This window comes from Sminthopsis crassicaudata, chromosome 2, assembly GCF_048593235.1.
Source record: "Sminthopsis crassicaudata isolate SCR6 chromosome 2, ASM4859323v1, whole genome shotgun sequence".
Classification (NCBI taxonomy): Eukaryota; Metazoa; Chordata; class Mammalia; order Dasyuromorphia; family Dasyuridae; genus Sminthopsis; species Sminthopsis crassicaudata.
In genome coordinates, this window is record NC_133618.1 from 451,688,855 (window position 1) to 451,708,469 (window position 19,615).

General features: G+C 39.8%; 1 protein-coding gene across 5 annotated transcripts in view; it reads right to left on the reverse strand.

Annotated features, from left to right (window-relative positions):
- HCK (HCK proto-oncogene, Src family tyrosine kinase) overlaps positions 1–19,615 on the reverse strand; it is a 41,350-nt gene that overhangs the window by 5,872 nt on the left and 15,863 nt on the right. For all 5 annotated transcript variants that reach the window (XM_074292770.1, XM_074292769.1, XM_074292767.1 and 2 more), the window contains exons 7-11: positions 11,261–11,410; positions 10,685–10,837; positions 10,207–10,389; positions 9,544–9,620; positions 1,572–1,725 (exon numbers count right to left, since the gene is read on the reverse strand). In XM_074292770.1, the coding sequence (XP_074148871.1) occupies positions 1,572–1,725; positions 9,544–9,620; positions 10,207–10,389; positions 10,685–10,837; positions 11,261–11,410 (717 nt within the window). The remainder of the gene's footprint in view (positions 1–1,571; positions 1,726–9,543; positions 9,621–10,206; positions 10,390–10,684; positions 10,838–11,260; positions 11,411–19,615) is intronic.

Here is a 19,615-nt window from a genome sequence, read left to right on the forward strand (position 1 = left end):
TGGATATAGTTGCTCCCTACATTGAGTCTGATTTCAATCCTTTTACTTAGTAATAGTTAGCATTAGGATTAATAGTTAGCTTTAGGAGATATTATCAGAATCAATAATAATGTAGTTAAATATATGTATATGTATACATATATACATATACACATATTTGTACTTTGTGTAAGACATGTGTACTTTGTATAAAGAAAAGCATATATTTACATAGATCAATACTTCAAAGTTCTGAGGAAGAATTTTGAAAATTTGAAAGCATTATAAAAATATGAATTAGTATTATTTTTGCACTAGACTTGTGATTTCTGGAGAATTCTCAGTGAGGAGACTTTCAGCCAATGAATACTGGAGTCTGCTTTGTGATTTATTGTCCCGCAGGAGTTTTTAGCCTTTTTTTAAGTATCATGGACCCTTCTAGCATCTAATAAAACCTGTGGACCTCTTCTCAGAAGAATGTTTTTAAATGTATAAAATATAATAGTATTACAACATAAACCATTTGTATTAAAATACATTTATCAAAATGTTTTTTTAATCAAGTTCAAAAACCCCTGGTTAAGAATCCCTGTCTTAAAGAGCTGCTAGAAGAAGCAAGAGGCAATTAGGTGATTCAGAGAATAGAGTGCTGGCCCTGGAGATAGGAGACCTGAATTCAAATCCAATCTCAGGTACTTACTGTTGTGCAACCTCCCTATTCTGGCCTCTGAACTTCAGTCTTTTTCTCTGTCGTTTCACAAAGTATACATTCGGTGAAACCAGTCCATGTTTAAGATAAAAACCAATCCTACCATTTTAAAAGGTAAGGCTGGATGCTCTTATCTGCTCATCACTGGATGGTCCAGGTCCCCTGCCTGCTGAGAGTTCTATACTCAAAGCAGATGAATCTCCACTCTCTGTCTCTGTCTCTTTCTCTGTCTCTCTCTTTTTGGCTGAGGCAACTGGGGTTAAGTCACACAGCCAGGAAGTGTTAAGTGTCTGAGATCACATTTGAACTCAGGTCTTCCTGACTTCAGGGCTGGTGCTCTATCCACTGCATACCTAGCTGCCCCTATCCATTCTATTTAATATCTCCCTGCTTTCTCCACTTAAGATTTGACCTGAAATCTTCCCCCATTAGTCCCAAATGGCTCAGACAGCCAAATATAAACTCCCATTAGTATGATCAAAGTTTTGAACCTAGGCCCAGAGGAAACAGGTCACTTTTGAAGAGGAGAGTTATAATCTTATATATCTTTTATTTTTTTAAGCTGTTCATCTGTCCATTTTACAAAGGGAGAGAATGTCTGCCTAATGCCCCACAGATGGTAAGTGCAGACCCTCTCTGACTCCAAATTCAAAACTCTCAAGTGCACCACAGTCTCCAGCCTCTTCATATGACTCAGTCCCAAACCAGTTAGTGTTGCGATGAGGTGAGGCCTGAGGTCTCTTAAGGCTCACTCACTTCTCTGTCCCTAGCTGATCTGCAACACTGAGGCCTGAGGAAAAGGAGCTGTTGGACTGGGCATGAAGAAGATTGTGCAAGAGAACTAAGGGTGTCAGGGAGTGGGAAGAAGCCGGGCAGGGCCTACCTTCTCGGGCATTGTACATGTTGTCCTCAATGAGCCGAGCTAAGCCGAAGTCAGCAATCTTACACACCAGAGCCGAGGACACAAGGATGTTGGCTGCTCGGAGGTCCCGGTGGATGTAGTTCCTCAACTCAATGAAGGCCATTCCTTCAGCAATCTAAATGTCCCAAACAGCCAATCATGCTCAAACTTAAGCCAAATTCCAACCAGCAGAAGAGGAGTTAACCAAATAAGTTGACCCATCATCTTCCTCTCTTCCCAGAACCCTTCTGGGCCTGCAGAGTCCAGGGAGATCCCTTGGGCTTGGAGCACCTATTGAACTTCTAGACTTAATCTTGAGAGATGCCTCAAAAACACATCTAATTCAACCCAACTTTAAGAAGGAATTTTTCTTCTCTTACACCTTAAGCAAATAATCATTCAGCCATGAGGTGACCATGTCAGTTTCTGAACAACTTCAGTTTCTTTCCTACACTGAAGTGAAATTTGCCTCCTTATAACTCTGAGCTATTTGTCCTAGAGATGCTGATAGCAGATTAGGCTGCTTGAAGGGTTGTAGGTTCCCCATCCCTGGAGGTCTTCTAGTGAGATTGGTTGAGCACTTTCCAGAAATGTTGTAAAAGGCTTGATCCTTGCTCTGATAAAGGGGGACTCTATATCCTCCTCCCACTCCCAAACTTTTCCAGGTTTGAGTGTTCACCCCACCCTATCCTTGAAATTAATCAATATTGGTTGTTCATATTTTATATTTACCAGGATACATGTTTCTCTCAATTGAATGTAAGCTCCGTGAAGGTATAGCTTTTCCCCCGTATCCCCATAACCTAAAGCCTGCCTGAATTGAAGAGCATTAAAATGCTTGCTGAATTGAATTGAAAGGCCTTTGGAGATCATGTAACATAAACATATTCCCTCTTCTCTATAATAGCCCTTCAGATATTTAAAAAGTTACCTATTAATTCCTCCCCTGCCCTCTTCTTTTCTTTTTCAAGCTAACCATCCTTAGGATAATTGACAGTCAGCATTAACTCAACTCACTTAGGCAAGTTGATTTCTCCCCAGTTTGTGATGATCTAACATTTTTTTAAACACTTTTTTTGACAGGTACACTAATACTGACAAGCAGTTAATTTTTAACCTAGGGACAAATGTAACGGTGAAACTTCAAAAATAATTGAGTAAATTAGAACAGGGCTTCTTAAATTTTTTCCATTTGCAATCCCTTTTCACTTGAGAAATTTTTAGTGACCCGTTATATAGGTATATAAAATAGGTATACAAATGAAATATTTACTGATAAATAATCATAATTTTGTGACTCCAACAATTTAAGAAACGCCACATGGAGTTGTGAACCACACTTTAAGGAGCTGGGCTTTAGAACAGAAAGTATTAAACCTCAGGGAACTGGGGATTCATATCCAAGCCTTGACTCCAAATATAATATTCTTTCTATTGCGTGACACTGCCTTGGGATGCAAACACAAAAAGATGGAACTTATAGAGAACTTGGACCATAGAGCATTAGAGCTGGAAGAGTACTTACAATTCTTCTAGTCCAGAATATTCATTTCACAGAGGAGTAAAAAAAAGTCTAGAGAAGGGTCATGATGTGTCTGAGGTTGGACACTAAGAAGCAGAACTTGACTTTCAAACTCAAGTCTTTTAAGCCTAAAATTCAATAAGCTTTCAAATATCTCATGCTGTCTCATTCAGGAGGAACCCAGGTAACCATCAGATAACTGGGAATGCTTTCCTAGTCCACTCTGAGGGAAAGGAAGCAAAAGTCAAGGAAATCAGCTCATACCAGGGATTAAGTATAAAAATCAATCTCTGGGCCACAGGCTGGGTACCTCTGTAGACTAGAGATGTGGCACAATGGCTACAGCACTGGACTCATGTCACAAAAATGTGAGTTTGAATCTTGAATCAGACATTTTTCTGTGTGATCCTAGGAAAATCACTCCATTTCTCTCACTTAAGTCTCTTCATCTTTGAAATGAAGATAATATATACTAGTGATATAATGAAATTAGAAGAGCAAGGAAGAAATTAATAGTAAGATCTTGAATAAGGAAAGAGTTCATGATCAAACGAGAGACAGAGGGGTCACATAAAGTAGAAAATTTTGATTATTTAAAATTAAATTTTTGCACAAACAAAATCAATGCAGCTAAAATTAGAAAAGAAACAGGTAAATGGGGGAAAAATCTTTGCAACAAGTTTCTCTGATAAAAGTCTCATATCAGATATATAGGAAACTGATTCAAATTGTATTCCCGTTGATAAATGGTCAAATGATATGAACAGCCATTTTCAGAGGAAGAAATCCAAATTATCAATATGAAAATCACTATTATTTTGAGAAGTGCAAATTAATACAATTGTGAGATTCTCCCTTATACTCTTCAGAGTGGTAAAGTTGACAAAAAAAAGAAAATGACACATTGTAGAGGGGCTATATGAAAACAAATACATTAATATATTTTGAAGGAGCTGTGAACTGCTCCAGTCAACCTGCAAAACAATTTTAGAAATATATCCAAAAGCTATTAAGTTGTATATACCCTTTGACCCAGTAATACCACTATTTGGCCCATATCCCAAAGAGATCAAAGAAAGAGGAAAAGGAACTATGTATATAGAAATATTTATAGTAATTATTCTATGGTAGCAAATAGTTGTAATCTGAGTAGGTGCCCCAGAACTGGGGGAATGGTTGAACAAGTTATACCACATGAATGTGATTGAGTACTATTGCACTGAAAGAAATGAACGAGGTGATGATTTATGACAACTCCAGGGAGATTTGTATGAATTCATATGGAGTAAAGTGATCAGAATCAGGACAACAGTTTATACAATAAAAACAATAATATAACAACAGACCACTTTGAAAGTCTTAATAATTCTGACCAACCATCATTTCAGAGGACTTAAAGTGAAAGTCTATTTACTTCCTGATAGAGGAGTGATAATTGAGATACTTTAAAAAAATAATAATAACTAATACAGGAATTTGTTTTGCTTAACTTTGTGTGTTGTCACAGGGATTTTATTTTTCTTGATTTCTCACTGTGATTGAGACGGGGTAGTTGAAAAGGACAGGAGGGAAAGAAGGTAGATCTTCATAAAAATAAAATTTAGTTTTAAAATAATAATACTTATCTCACAGGGTTATTGTGGATCTAAGGAGATAATACATGTAAAGCCCTTAATAAACTTTGTAAATACTATAAATATTAGCTAGTATTCTTATTAGGATTGGGACTGTGATTTCATTAATATAAGAAACTCTTGGGTGAGAAAATTCCATTTACTAATACAGGATGTTTTCAGAAAATCCCAGGGAGACATGTATGGATTTATGCAGAATAAAATGAACAAAATTACCAAAACTCTATCATTGCAACTTGAGTTTTAGAGAGTCAAATGATTTGTCCTAGGCTTACATAGCCAATATATATTAGAGGTGACACTTGAACCTCTCTTCCTGGCTCTGAAACAATTCTAAGGTTTTCACTAGGTCAATTATTATTGAATGAAGATTTCTGGCCTTATCTAACCGAGGAACTCAATTAACTGGAACACCCCTCTCAAGAAATCTTTATAACCTGAGTTTTGCTCTATTTATTTAGTGTAGAGAGGGCAGAGAAAGCATTCTAGCTAGGTGTCCAGGAACTTGAAAACCTACAACCAAGATGGTGGTGTCCTAGATAGGTTACACCAGCAGATGGCAGCAAATGAACACTATTGTCACAAAGCCAATCGATCTGATTCCTGGCTTTGGATTTGCTGAGAATCTTTTAGGACCAAAGGACTCGGAAATGGAAGCAGCTTTAGAGCCCATCTGTTTCAGGTATGAGGAAACTGAGATTCAAAGAGCTAAAATTACAGAGTTAGTATATGGCAGATTCGGGTTTTAAATCCAAATTTTGGAACTCCAAAAACTAGTGTTCTTATCTTAAGATGGGGTTTACTAAGCTCCTAAAAGGAATATGGAAAGATTTTAGGGGGCCTTTTGGATGGGGGAAAATTATATCTTTGTTTTCAGCAACTATCAGGTGAAATTTAGCATTTCTTTTTTTTTAATTAAAAAAGTTTTATAGTATTTTATTTTTCCAAATATATGCAAAGATAACATCCAACATTCACCTTTGCAAAACCTTGTGTTCCAAATTTTTCTCCCTCTCCCTTTCTTCTCCTCAAGACAGCAAGTAATCCAACATAGGTTCGACATTTGCTGAATATTTCCATATTTGTCATACTTCACAAGAAAAATCAGATCAAAAGGGAAAAAAAAAACAAGAAAGAAAAAAAAGGCAAAGCAAACAAGCAACAACAAAAGATGAAAATGTTATGCTTTGATTCACATTCAGTCTCTATAGTTCTTTCTTTGGAAGCAGATGGCACTTTCTGTCCTAAATCTATCCTGTCTATTGGAATTAATATTTCTTTTAATTATTTAAAATCATTATTCTGAAAGGGGGTCCATAGGCTTTACTAGATTGTCATTTTTGCACTGAATGCTGATTTTGTACTCAGAGATTTGAGATTGGGCTTTGGCTGTTTCACTTACTACCTATGTGATTAGGGAAAGTTATTTAACCTATCTGGGATTCAGTTTTTTCATCTATAAAAAAATAGGTTAATGAAGATTCCAGTTTCTTAAAACCTGCTTTGCAATGAATGTTAGTGGCAGCCCTCTTTGTAGTGGCCAGAAACTGGAAACTGAGTGGATGTCCCTCAATTGAATAAATTGTGGTATATGAATATTATGGAATATTATTGTTCTGTAAGAAATGACCAGCAGTATGATTTCAGAAAGGCCTGGAGAAACTCATATGAACTGATGCTGAGTGAAATGAGCAGAATCAGGAGATCATTATCATTATACTTTATCATTATACTTCAACAATAATACATATGATGATCAGTTCTGATGGACGTGGCCCTCTCCAACAATGAGATGAACCAAATCAGTTCCAATAGAGCAGTAATGAACTGAACCAGCCACGCCCAGTGAAAGAACTCTGGGAGGTGAGTATGAACACTACATAGACTTCCCAACCCCTCTATTTTTGTCCACCTGCATTTTTTATTTCCTTCAAAGGCTAATGGTACACTATTTCAAAGTCTGATTCTTTTTGTACAGCAAAATAACTGTATGGACATGTATACAATATTGTATTTAATTTATACTTTAACATATTTAACATGTATTGGTCAACCTACAATCTGGGGGAGGGGGAAGGTGGGGAAAAATTGGACAGAAGGTTTTGCAATTGTCAGTGCTGAAAAATTACCCATGCATATATCTTGTAAATAAAAAACTATAATAAAAAAAACATGCTTTGCAACTTCTTATGGAGTGTGGGGGTATAAAATTGTGATTTATTATCAGGAAATGTTTGATTTGCATACCTATTTTTACAAAACTATATACCTAGGATCATGTAAAAACTTCTCTGGCAAAAAGGAATTTAAGAAGCCCTGAACTAGATGACTTTGATGGTTCCTTCCTGCTTCAAATCTGTGATTCTGTATACCATCTTTTACAAGCTACTGGTTGCTGTTGGCCTCTAGAGGCTCAATTCAATTTAATAAAGATGTATTAATTGATTAAGGGCTCAGTTATTAGGGTCTGAATTCTCAGGAGAGTCTGAATCCTCAGTATGTTCTGAGGTAAGCTACCATCATCAACATCACTGAGGAACATTCATTCACCAGCGGCTGAGACTGACTTTAAATCAGATGGTATCCATGTAGGAGGAAGGGCTCTCAGCTTAGAAGCAGGAGACCTGATTTCTGGGCCTGCCTCAGACTTGGTGTGTGATGTTAGACAACATCTCTTTATTTCTCAAAGACTCATTTTCTTCCTCTGCCAACTGAGGTGGTTGATCTGTACACCTATCAATTCTTTCATTGTCCTAATAGAGTGAATTAGTGATAGAGCCAGGACTGGACTGGAGGTGATTCCAGTGGTTATTATTATTGGGTTTCCTCTCCAAACATTCTATATCATAAGGATCTTTCCTCCTCTGACATTCTCTATTTTGAAGTTGGAACAAAGCAGTTTATTGTCTTCCTGGAGCAGGACTGGAAATTTCAGAGCCTCATTTCCATACTCCTCTCCTGAGAGTCCCCTGGGAAGCAGGTCCATTTATTGTGCATAGTTCACCAACCTTAAGTTTGCATAGTCAAAGCTGCTTTTTCCTCCCTTCATTGTTCTTAGGTGTACTCAGAGATCCAGCCCTTCCCTGTAGTCATTGTGGAATCGCTAGGATAGAAAATCTTCCATTTATACCCCTCCTCCTTTCAAGGCCTTCCTCAATCCCCTCAGTAGAAGTGCCTTTTTTTCCTTTAAATGCTCATGCTTTTTCTTTTTGGACTTCATGCAGGGTCCATATTGGATCCTACCTTGTATTTGTATCCCTATTTCAACTTCTTACTAGAATGTAAGTCTTGAAAAGGACATTCACATTCATATTCTCACAAAGCCTTGTAAGTAGTAGTTGCCTAATTAATGTACATGAATGAATGATGCTCTGGAGTCCAAGTGCAATCCACTACATCTCATAGAATGTAAGCTCCCTGAAAACAGGGATTGTTTAATTCTTTGTATTTATATCCCTGGGATAGCTGGATGGTACAGTGAATAGAGTGCTAGACCTTGAATCAGGAAGATCTTAGTTAAAAATCTAGCTTCACGAATGTAAATTGTTAGCACTACTGTCTATCTACCCAGGTTACTTATACCTTCGGAAGCTAATAATTAATGTGCAACAAGAAAATGGTATTTACACACATATATTGTATCTAGGTTATAGTGTAACACATGTAAAATGTATGGGATTACCTGCTATCGGGGGGAGGGAGTGGAGGGAGGGAGGGGATAAATTTGGAAAAATGAATAAAAAAAAAAATCTAGCTTCAGACACTTCAGAGTCACACTATGTGACAAACCACTCCAGTATTTTTGCCAAGAAAACCTCAAATGGGGTCAAGAAGAGTAAGAAACAACTAAACAACATCACTTATACCCCTAGAACATAGAGGATAGTATATGGCAAATTCCGGGTGCTTAATCAATAATTGGTTATTGATTGATTGATCTTACTGTACTTGGGTCCTAGTTATTTGAGTATCTGTCATCACTAGGGGAACCCTTCTCCTGTATTGTCCTCTCTTCTGGCATCCTTTCCTGGCATCCCAACCCATGGCCACTCTGCTTTACTGTCTAGTTTGTCTGTATTCTCTACACTCCCCTGGCATTATTATCTGACCTATTTATAAAACTAATGGACCCTGGGCCTTGCTCTCCATTTTATCATTGCACCTTTAGTTCTTCAGCTGAACTTTCTTTGCTATATTATCTCTCCCAATTACAGTGTAACCTTCTTGAGAGGTCTCACTATTTGTTATCCCCAGTACTTAGCACAGTTCTTGATACACAATAATTGCTGAGGATGTTTTTTTATTCATTCATGTCATCTCCCCTACATTTGTAAGGGTGATGAGGCTAGGAACTGTGTCTTATTTATCTTTATGTATTCTCCATGGTCCAGCACATAGCAGGCACTATTAAGTTTGTTTAAATGAATCCAGAAAAGCAGAAAACAGGAGGAAGAAACTTCAGAGATCACCTAGCTCAATCTCATCTCCAGAGAGAATACTGAAACCCGGACACATGAAGTGTCTTACTCCATGTCATACTTAGTATCACGAGGGCCAAAATTGGCCTTAAGAGTCAAGACTGTCTCCCTGTAGTAGGAGGGGCACGCTACTAAAGAACAGGAGTTATAATAGACACAGGGTCCCAATCCCAAGTGCTTCTCCCACTGAGTTTCCATCATATGGAGACCCCCAAAGGAAAATAGGAAAGGATAGTTGGGATAGTGGGCTCTTCCCCATGACAGCACTGATAATGAGAGGGAGGGGGTTAAAGAATTTCCCAAGAAGAGTACCCTCTCACCTGGGCTGAGAAATCAATGAGTTTTGGCAGGGGTTGTTTTCGGCCTTCATCAGTTTTCAGAAAGTCCAGCAGGCTTCCTAATTGGGGGGAAGGGATGGGAAAAAGCTGAGCTGGGCCAGCCAGACTCACTAATCAACCCTGGCTCCCCAGCCCTACTCTTCCTAGGCTATATCAGAGCTGGACTTTGCATCCAGGTCTCCCGAATCCAAGGCAGTGCTCATCATACCTCAAATGCCTCACTCATCTCTTTTTAACTAGACTATTAGCTTCTCTTGTTGGGAGTCTCTGAAGCTCCCAGCACTGGGCAAAGTATAAAGCCTTTCCTAGGGTGATGATCCCAGACACTTGCCCTCTCCTCACCAAGAGCAAAGGTAATTTTGTGGGGGGGGGGGGGGGAGGAGGAGCAAAGGTATTTTTATTATTCCTCTAAGTAGTTTGATCATGGAAACATAGTCTCAAGAGTTGGAAGGGCATTAACATATTGTTCCAAGTTAAGGAGTTTCATAAAAAAGGCACCTCAGTACTAGGTCAGAGAGAAGAAAGAAATGACTATTTCTATTTTCTGTGACTAGGGAGGGATCAGGGAGTGGAACTGACTGGGGTAAAAATAATGAAAGCTTCCTGGAGAAGGCAGTTGATCTGGGTCCTGGTGGCCACACCCACCTTTTGCCATGAACTCAGTGATAATGTAGATGGGCTCTTCCTTGGTGACCACAGCATGCAGTTTCACCAGCTTGTCATGTTGCAGAGACTTCATCAGATTGGCCTCAGCCAAGAAGGCTTCCACGGACATGCTCCCTGGTTTCATGGTCTTCACAGCCACCTTGGTGTGCTTGTTGTAAGTAGCTGAAAGGTGACAGCAAAGGGTGTAAGAGGGGTGCTAGAGTGGGGACTCTAATGGGGACTCCCACCAAGAAACTTTCCCAACTGATCACACCCAAGGAGAGAATCATCAATTTCTGGACTTCATTACTCAGAATGTTAGGGGCACAACTTTAAGGACAAATTTGGACAAGCTAGAGAATTTGGTTTTTTATCAGAGAAATTACTTTTTAAAAGTCATTATTCAAATCCGCTCTTCATTCTTCCACTCCTGGGTCCTTCCCTAAATCTCCCATCCAGTCCAGCCCAGTTCTCTTACCCATCCAGACTTCTCCAAATTGCCCGGCTCCCAGTTTCTTCTCCAACCTCAGAGATTCCCTGGGGATCTCCCAGGCATCCTTCTCCCAGGGTTTTTGGGGCTTGGGGACCACACAGGGCATTGTTAGCTTCTGGCATAAGCCATCACTTCCTTCTACAAGAGAACCCAGGTATCAGTTCTAGGTGACAACCATCAACTGGAGAGGGAATATCAATCACTAAGGATACCCAGTTCTTTTTAGGTCAGGGAGTGCCAACCAGGCAAGCCCAATCCATTAGTTGATTTTAAATTTTAACTGGAATGACTTCTAAACCAGTTATTGCTGCTGTACCCACCCCACCCCAGAGACATAATAGACATTCACCGTTAGAAAGAATATGAGAGATCATTTCCCCACTTCCTTCTGAGGCCTCTTCTGACTAATTCAGAGTTACACAGTTAATTCAGAACCAAGTAGGACCAAAATCTCCATCTCCAAGTCCAGTGCTTTTATCTCTACAGCTTCAGCCCCTTCAGATACCTGGGATTCCCTGAGGAGGACCTTGCTCTTGGCGCTGGGGTGGGCTGCATACTCACTCTTGTAATGAGCCACTAAATCCTGCAGAGTGCTGAAAGTGTTCCTTGGGGAGATATAGAAACCACCATTGTCCAAAGTCCGGATCTTATAATGTTTCACTGCGTCCTGATGCTGGGGATCATAATCCCGTATCGATAAGGAATAGCTTCCTGAGTGGGCAGGAGAGGAAAGATCTCTTGTCATGGGATTTAAGAACCCCACCATCCTTCTTTATTTTTTATTTTTTTTTTTAAATTTTTTATTTTATTTTATAATTATAACATTTTTTGACAGTACATATGCATGGGTAATTTTTTACAACATTATCCCTTGCACTTACTTCTATTCAGATTTTTTCCCTTCCTCCCCCAACCCCCTCCCCCAGATGGCAAGCAGTCTTATATATGTTAAATATATTACAGTATAATTTAGATACAATATATGTGTGTAGAACCGAATTTTTTGTTGCACAGGAAGAATTGGATTCAGAAGGTAGAAATAACAGTTTACATTCATTTCCCAGTGTTCCTTTTCTGGATGTAGCTGGTTCTGCCCACCATCCTTCTTTAACCCTTTCTTCCTTCTTTAAACTTCTTTGTGGGCAGGGGCTCCTAGTACCACTCCCATCATTTCCTCAGATTTTCCCTAGGGCACATATCCTTGGAGAACTGCTCTAGCTAGTGGGTTACAGTTGAATGAAGGAACTGATAATGCCATTTAATAATTTCCCAGTCGTCATAAATAAGATTGTTAATGTCCCTTTCCCCCACAATTGTGCCATCCAGGCAGGCTCCTTTAGGAACAGTGGCTTAGAAGTACCCTGGTACAATCCAAATAAGTTGAACAAGAACAGATTCTTATACCTCAAATCATTGTTTGCTCACAAATTATGTGATGGTTAGAAACAATAAACCTTCAAACCCTCTATTAACATATAACCTCTGAAAATCATGATGGCCACGCTGGGGAAGACAAGTTAAATCAATGGCATCGTGGACTCCCATTTTATTAACTTTTCCATAATCATTTTCTGCTCTCATCTGAAACACACACCATGATCCCTGACTCTCCCCCAGGGCTCTCTCATTCTGCTCTCTGGATGGCTTCTGATCCCCATCCTTATCCCTGGCTATGCAACTTCTAGAATCTCATCTAGATAGTCCCCATCAAAATGCAGCCAATTGTTCCCCTTCTCATCTTGGGGCAGGAGGTAATCTTGGTGCAACAGGCAACAACAGAAACCCTTTCCTTCTTAACCCTAACACCAGTCAACTAGATGAAAAACAAATTGGATGTTGACTGTGGAATGTTATATATGGTGTCAGACAAGGTTACAACCTCAGTGAGCTTTGATTCACTGTTTTGTTACACAGAAGGGTTGCGTGTAGACCATGTGGTCAAGCTGAGTCTTGTTTTTAAATCTTTTACATTCAGCCTATGAACCTGCTAAGTGAAGACTGCTCCTCTCCTGCCCTCTACTCTAGCATCATCTCCAACCTGCCATTTGTCCAGCCATAATCTTATAGTCACACATATCTCTATATAAATAAATAATATCTACAAATAAAACATAAATAAATATCTACAAATAAAATCTATAAAAATAAAGCCATTCTTATTTCTATAGCACTTTCATGATCATGAAATACTTTTCTCATAACAGTTTGGTGAGGTAGGAAACAAACATTACTATTCTCATTTTGCAGATTAAAAAACTTAGTCCCAGAGATGAGACTTTCCCAGGATCATATGGTTGATTAAGTGGGATATCTAAAATTTGAATCCTGACTTTTGGGGGTCCAAGACCAAGATTCTTTTCACTTCACCATACAGTATGCACACATAAACAAAACACATATATGCATGCATACGGAAGCATAGATACACAGAATATTCCAGACACATTCATATGCTCACTCATGCACCTATTCTTTTTTTTTGTTTTTTAATCTCTACCATGGTTAACACCCTTCTAACCTGATCAAATACAATGAGGAAAATGGGCATCCTGGGTCATAACAACCTGATTGGTTCATAGGGGCATAAACATAGAGATCAATTAATCCAACTCCTTGTTTTACAGATGAAGAAACTGAGACTCAGAGTAGGATAATAGCTTGCTTAAAGCTATTCCAACAGCAGAGTTAGAAACTCAAGTCCTAACTTTAATCCAGGGTTTTTTTCTGTTTTATCATTCAGTTCAAACCTCGCAATATTGCTTAACAGATGGATTCAATTCATCACTATTTAGAGAAGGCTCCTTCCTTTTTTTTTTCTATCCTTCCTTCCTTCCTTCCTTCCTTCCTTCCTTCCTTCCTTCCTTCCTTCCTTCCTTCCTTCCTTCCTTCCTTCCTTCCTTCCTTCCTTCCTTCCCTCCTTCCTTCCCTTCCCTTCCCTCCTTCCTTCCCTCCTTCCTTCCTTCCCTTCCTTCCTTCCTTCCTTCCCTCCCTCCCTCCTTCCTTCCTTCCTTCCTTCCTTCCTTCCTTCCTTCCTTCCTTCCTTCCTTCCTTCCTTCCTTCCTTCCCTTCCCTTCCCTCCTTCCTTCCCTCCTTCCTTCCCTTCCCTTCCCTCCTTCCTTCCTTCCTTCCTTCCCTCCTTCCTTCCTTCCTTCCCTCCCTCCTTCCTTCCCTCCTTCCTTCCCTCCCTCCTTCCTTCCCTCCTTCCTTCCCTCCCTCCTTCCTTCCCTCCTTCCCTCCTTCCCTCCTTCCTTCCCTCCTCCCTTCCTTCCTTCCTTCCTTCCCTCCCTCCCTCCTTCCTTCCTTCCCTCCCTCCTTCCTTCCCTCCTTCCTTCCTTCCTTCCTTCCTTCCTTCCTTCCTTCCTTCCTTCCCTCCCTCCCTCCTTCCTTCCTTCCCTCCCTCCTTCCTTCCCTCCTTCCTTCCTTCCTTCTTTCCTTCCTTCCCTCCCTCCCTCCTTCCTTCCTTCCTTCCTTCCCTCCCTCCCTCCCTCCCTCCTTCCTTCCTTCCTTCCTTCCTTCCTTCCTTCCTTCCTTCCTTCCTTCCTTCCTTCCTTCCTTCCTTCCTTCCCTCCCTCCCTCCTTCCTTCCTTCCCTCCCTCCTTCCTTCCCTCCTTCCTTCCTTCCTTCTTTCCTTCCTTCCCTCCCTCCTTCCTTCCTTCCTTCCTTCCTTCCCTCCCTCCCTCCCTCCCTCCTTCCTTCCTTCCTTCCTTCCTTCCTTCCTTCCTTCCTTCCTTCCTTCCTTCCTTCCCTCCCTCCCTCCCTCCTTCCTTCCTTCCCTCCCTCCCTCCCTCCCTCCTTCCTTCCTTCCTTCCTTCCTTCCCTCCTTCCTTCCTTCCTTCCTTCCTTCCCTCCTTCCTTCCTTCCTTCCTTCCTTCCTTCCTTCCTTCCTTCCCTCCCTCCTTCCCTCCCTCCTTCCTTCCCTCCCTCCCTCCTTCCCTCCCTCCTTCCTTCCTTCCTTCCTTCCCTCCTTCCTTCCTTCCTTCCTTCCTTCCTTCCCTCCTTCCTTCCTTCCCTTCCTTCCTTCCCTCCCTCCCTCCTTCCTTCCTTCCTTCCTTCCTTCCCTCCCTCCTTCCCTCCTTCCTTCCTTCCCTTCCTTCCTTCCCTCCCTCCCTCCTTCCTTCCTTCCTTCCTTCCTTTCCTTCCTTCCCTCCCTCCTTCCTTCCTTCCTTCCTTCCTTCTTTCCCTCCTTCCTTCCTTCTTTCCCTCCTTCCTTCCCTCCCTCCTTCCTTCCTTCCTTCCTTTCCTTCCTTCCCTCCCTCCCTCCCTCCCTCCTTCCCTCCCTCCTTCCCTCCCTCCTTCCTTCCTTCCTTCCCTCCCTCCCTCCCTCCTTCCTTCCTTCTTTCCTTCCTTCCTTCCTTCCTTCCTTCCTTCCTTCCTTCCTTCCTTCCTTCCTTCCTTCCTTCCTTCCTTCCTTCCTTCCTTCCTTCCTTCCTTCCCTCCTTCCCTCCTTCCCTTCCTTCCTTCCTTCCTCTTTTTTTGGGGGGGTTAAGTTTCTTGCCCAGGGTCAAACAGCTAGAAAGTGTTTAGTGTCTGAAGTCATATCTGAACTCAGTTTCTCCTGACTCCAGGGCAGGTGCTCTACCCACTGCTCTATCCAGCTGCTGCCTGTCTTTATTTTCAACCATACCTTTTACATTTCCTCCTCATCCCCCTCTCTCACTTCAGAGAATCTTTCTTAAAATTTTACTAGGAAAATGAAGACTATAAAATGTAAGCCCCCCTCACCATCTCTAGTCCACACCTCCAAACTGCTTTACACTTTTACCTACCCTCTTTTCCTTCATAATCTCTGAGTAGCTGCTAGGTGACTCGTTGCATAGAGCACTAGGCCTGGAGTCATCTTGAATTCAAATCTAACCTCAGGCACTTACTAGTTACATGATCTTGGGTAAGTCACTTAGCCCTATTTGCTTTTATTTTCTTATCTGTAAAATGAAGCAAATGGAGTTACAACTCAACAAAAAAATCTTTGAGGAAAAAGTAATTCTTCTCTCTTCCCATCTTTTCTTGAAACATGCTCTATTGCTAAGTCCCTTCTCCTCTCTTAGCTTTAGTCTGTCGCTTTCTCCTGGCTCATTTTCTGCTGCTATGGATGCTCCCTGTATTCTGCAGTCTTAGAAAGTCTTTCCTTTCCTTGACTCTGTCACCCCTTAAGTTAATATCCTTAAGATCTCTGTTTCACTACCAAAATTCTGGCCATCTCTATAGCTATCTTTACTTCTTTGCCACCTACACACTCCTCCCTCTTTTAGAAAGTGTTTTCAGTTCCTACTTCTTTGCTGAAACAAATCTCTCCTAGATTACTAATGATTTCTTTCCTTCTAAATCCCAATGCCTTTTCTCAGTCCTTGGTCCCCTTGACTACTCTGAAGCTTTTTGGCACTGTTGAATACTCTTTCCTCCCAGATATTCTCTCAAGCCATGGTTTTCATGATTTTTGAAATTTCTTGGTTTCCTCATAGCTGTCTGATTGCTCCTTTTCCCTCTCCTTTACTGTTTTAGCAATCTTCTCTTAATCCCTAAATATGATTGTTTTTATAAGGCTCTGTCCTGGGTACTCTTCTGATTCTATATTGTCTCTCTTGGTGATCTTACTATGCCCAAGAGTTCAATGATCACCCCTCTGCTGATGAGTCTCATCTCTATATATCTAATTCTAATTTCTCTCTTGAGCTCTAACCTCACATCACCAGATATTTGTGGGACATTTCCACCCAGATATCTCTTTGGTATATCAAAATCTATATGTATCAGTTTACCTGATCATTTCTCCTTTATATCTGACCTTCACCTAAACTCCCTTTTTGTTATTTCTGATAAGGACATTAAAATTCTTTCAGTCACACATACTTTCATAATCTCAGAATCATCCTTCCCTCTTCCCGGCTCATATTGTCTTTATTTAATCAGTGGCCAAATCCTGTTAATTCTACAGCTACATCTTATGTATATCCCTTTCTTTATACTCAAAATCTAACTGGAGGGATAATCTATACCTATAGAAAAAGTTATACACGGGGAATAGACAATGCAAATATATGAATTGAGAGATGAAATGTCATGTATGAAGAATAATAAGAAAGCCCATTTGAATAGTAGAAAGAACAGAGGGGAATAATCTAGAAAGTAGTTCTAATTTGGTAGCTGGGAGTCAGGCTGTGAAGGATTTTAAGTGCCAAATAAAAGAGTTTATAAATTTGATTCTGAATGTAATAGAGAGCCATTGCAGTTTGCTGAATAGAGGAATGACATGATCAGACTTATTCTTTAGAAAAATCATTTTGGCAGCTGTGTGAAGTATGATTTAGAGAGGCAGGGAGAACAATGAGAGGCTGTTGCTGTAGTCCAGGTGAAAGATGATGACAGTCTGAAATAGGGTGGCAGCTGTGTGAAAGGGAAGACAAAGATAATTTGAATGATGTGGTAGAAATAAAAACAATAGATTAGACAACTAATTTGATATGTATGGTAAGTTAGAGTGAAGAATGATGATAAGGTTGGGACTTCAGTGACTGTAATAATCCTCCACAGAAATAGGGAAGTTTGAAAAAGGAATATATTTAGGTAAGACAACTAGTTTATTTTTAAATAAGTTGAATTTGAGATATCTTCAGAACATTGAATTCTAAATGCTCAACAAGCAATTGGTAATGCTGGATTAAAATTCAAGAGAGAGTCTAAGGCTGAATAGATAATCTGAGAGTCATCTGCTTAGGAATGATAATTAAATTTATGTGATCTGATGCTGTCAGTGAGAGAATATAGAATATGTAATAGGGTCTGGGGTAGAGTCTTGAGGATATCCAAAGTTAGGGGATATGGTATGGATAACGATCCAGCCAGCAAAGGAGACTAAGAAGAAATAATTACACAGATAGGAAAATCAAGAATAGTTTTAAGAAAACCCAGAGGAAGGAGCTTTCAGGAGGAGATTATAATAAAGAGTGTCAAATGTGGAAAAGAAGCCAACTAAGATTAGGAATGAGAAAAGGCCATCAGATTTACCAATTAATATTGGTGACTTTCAATTGACTTTCAGCTGAGTGATGAAGTATGAAACCAGATTGGAAAGTTGAGAAGTGACAGGAGAGAAGTGGAGGCAATGAGGGTAGATAGATTTTTCTAAGCTGAGAAAGGAAGGAGAACAATGGTCAGAGAGCAGGGGAGGGCCAAGTACTAAGCTTTTAAAAAGTGGTAAAGATGGGTATATTTGTAAAAAGGCAGTGGAAAGGGAGAGATTAAAAACTAGAAAGGTCTGTTTGATGATTGTATGGGCACTCTATTGAAGAAGAGAGGTTGGGATTCAGAATACAAACACTGAAGGATTGGGCTTGGCAAAGGGATGAATGCTACCTCTTTATTGAAGTAAAGGAGGAAAGAAATGTGTGTAGGGGTATAGATCATGTTAAGGGGTTGTGAGATGAAGAGAAAGAAGGATCTTAAGGCAAATGGATTTTATTTTCTTGAATAGTCAAGATCTTCAGCTGCAAAGCAGGGATATGGTGTGAGAAATTTAAAGAGATTTTCAATAGCTACTGTGGGGCAGAAAATCAATTAGGGAGGAGTAAAAGGATTATTTTGCAATGAGGGATGGGTAGAGATCAGATAGCAAATTTGTACTGGACTCTTCAAAATTATGTGATTTCCTCCAGTTCCATTCAACAATATGAAAGTAGCAACCTAGGAGAAAGCCAGGGCTGCAGTTTTGTTGGACTTTACCACCCTTCACATTGTCTATGTTGTTCTCCAAAGTCAAGGTTGCATCTTCCACCTCTGCACATTTGCACAGGCTGTCCAATGAACTTCCACTTCATCTGTTTCTCTCATAATCCCATATTCCTTCAAAGTATACTTTAGGAATTGCCTCTTCCAGGTAACTTTCTCTTATTCCCTCACTTGCCTGTGCTCTCTCCCTATTCAAATTACCTCATGCTTACTTCTGTATATACTTGAATATCCCAAGCAGATGTAAACTCAATAAGGCAAGGACAATTTTGTTTTTATATCTCAGTGTCTAGTACAGTGTATGACATATAATGTGTGCTTATAATTCCAATAGATTTGTGATGGAGAGAGCCATCTGTATTCAGAGAGGGGACTGTGGGGACTGAATATGGATCACAAAATAGTATTTTCATCTTTTTTGTTGTTGCTTTGCTTTTTTCCTTTTTGTTTTGATTTCTTTTATGCAGCATGATAAATGTAGAAATATGTATAGAAGAATTGTACATGTTTAATCTATATTGGATTATATGCTGTCTAGGGGAAGGAGATGAGGGGAAGGGAGAGAGAAAAATTTAGAACACAAGATTTTGCAATGGTGAACGTTGAAAACTATCTCTGCATATATTTTGAAAAGAAAAAGCTGTTATTTTAAAAAGGGAAAAAAGCTATTATTTTAAAAATATATTATTAATAAATATTTGTTGAATTTTAAATAGTAGAAATATTCCTGACACAGAGAAGAAAACTTACAGTCAAATTCTAGCAGGCCTTTCCTTACAAATCATTTCCCTTTTGAATTTCAGTTTACTCATTTCTAAAAGGGATAATAGCATTTGTATTCTCTCTCAAGGCTTTTGTGAAAAAAGCAGTTTGTAAATTTGAAAACTCTAAAGAAATAGAAACTGCTATTATTAATCCTCATTCAGATGTTTGACCATGGAAAGGGTTATCTCCAAATGGTAGGGCTGGGCTGTTAGGGGGACCCCTCTTCAGTTGTCTTTCAGGAATAATAAGACCATAAAATGTTAGAATTTCAAAGGGCCTTAGAAATAATCTAGTCCAACTCCCTTATTTTATATATGTAGAAGCTGAAGACCCAGAAAGACCCAAAATCACACAGGCTAGAATCTGAACCCCCAAACTCATGACTTTAAATCCAAATCTCTTTTCACTGTGGCAGCTGAGGACTGTCTG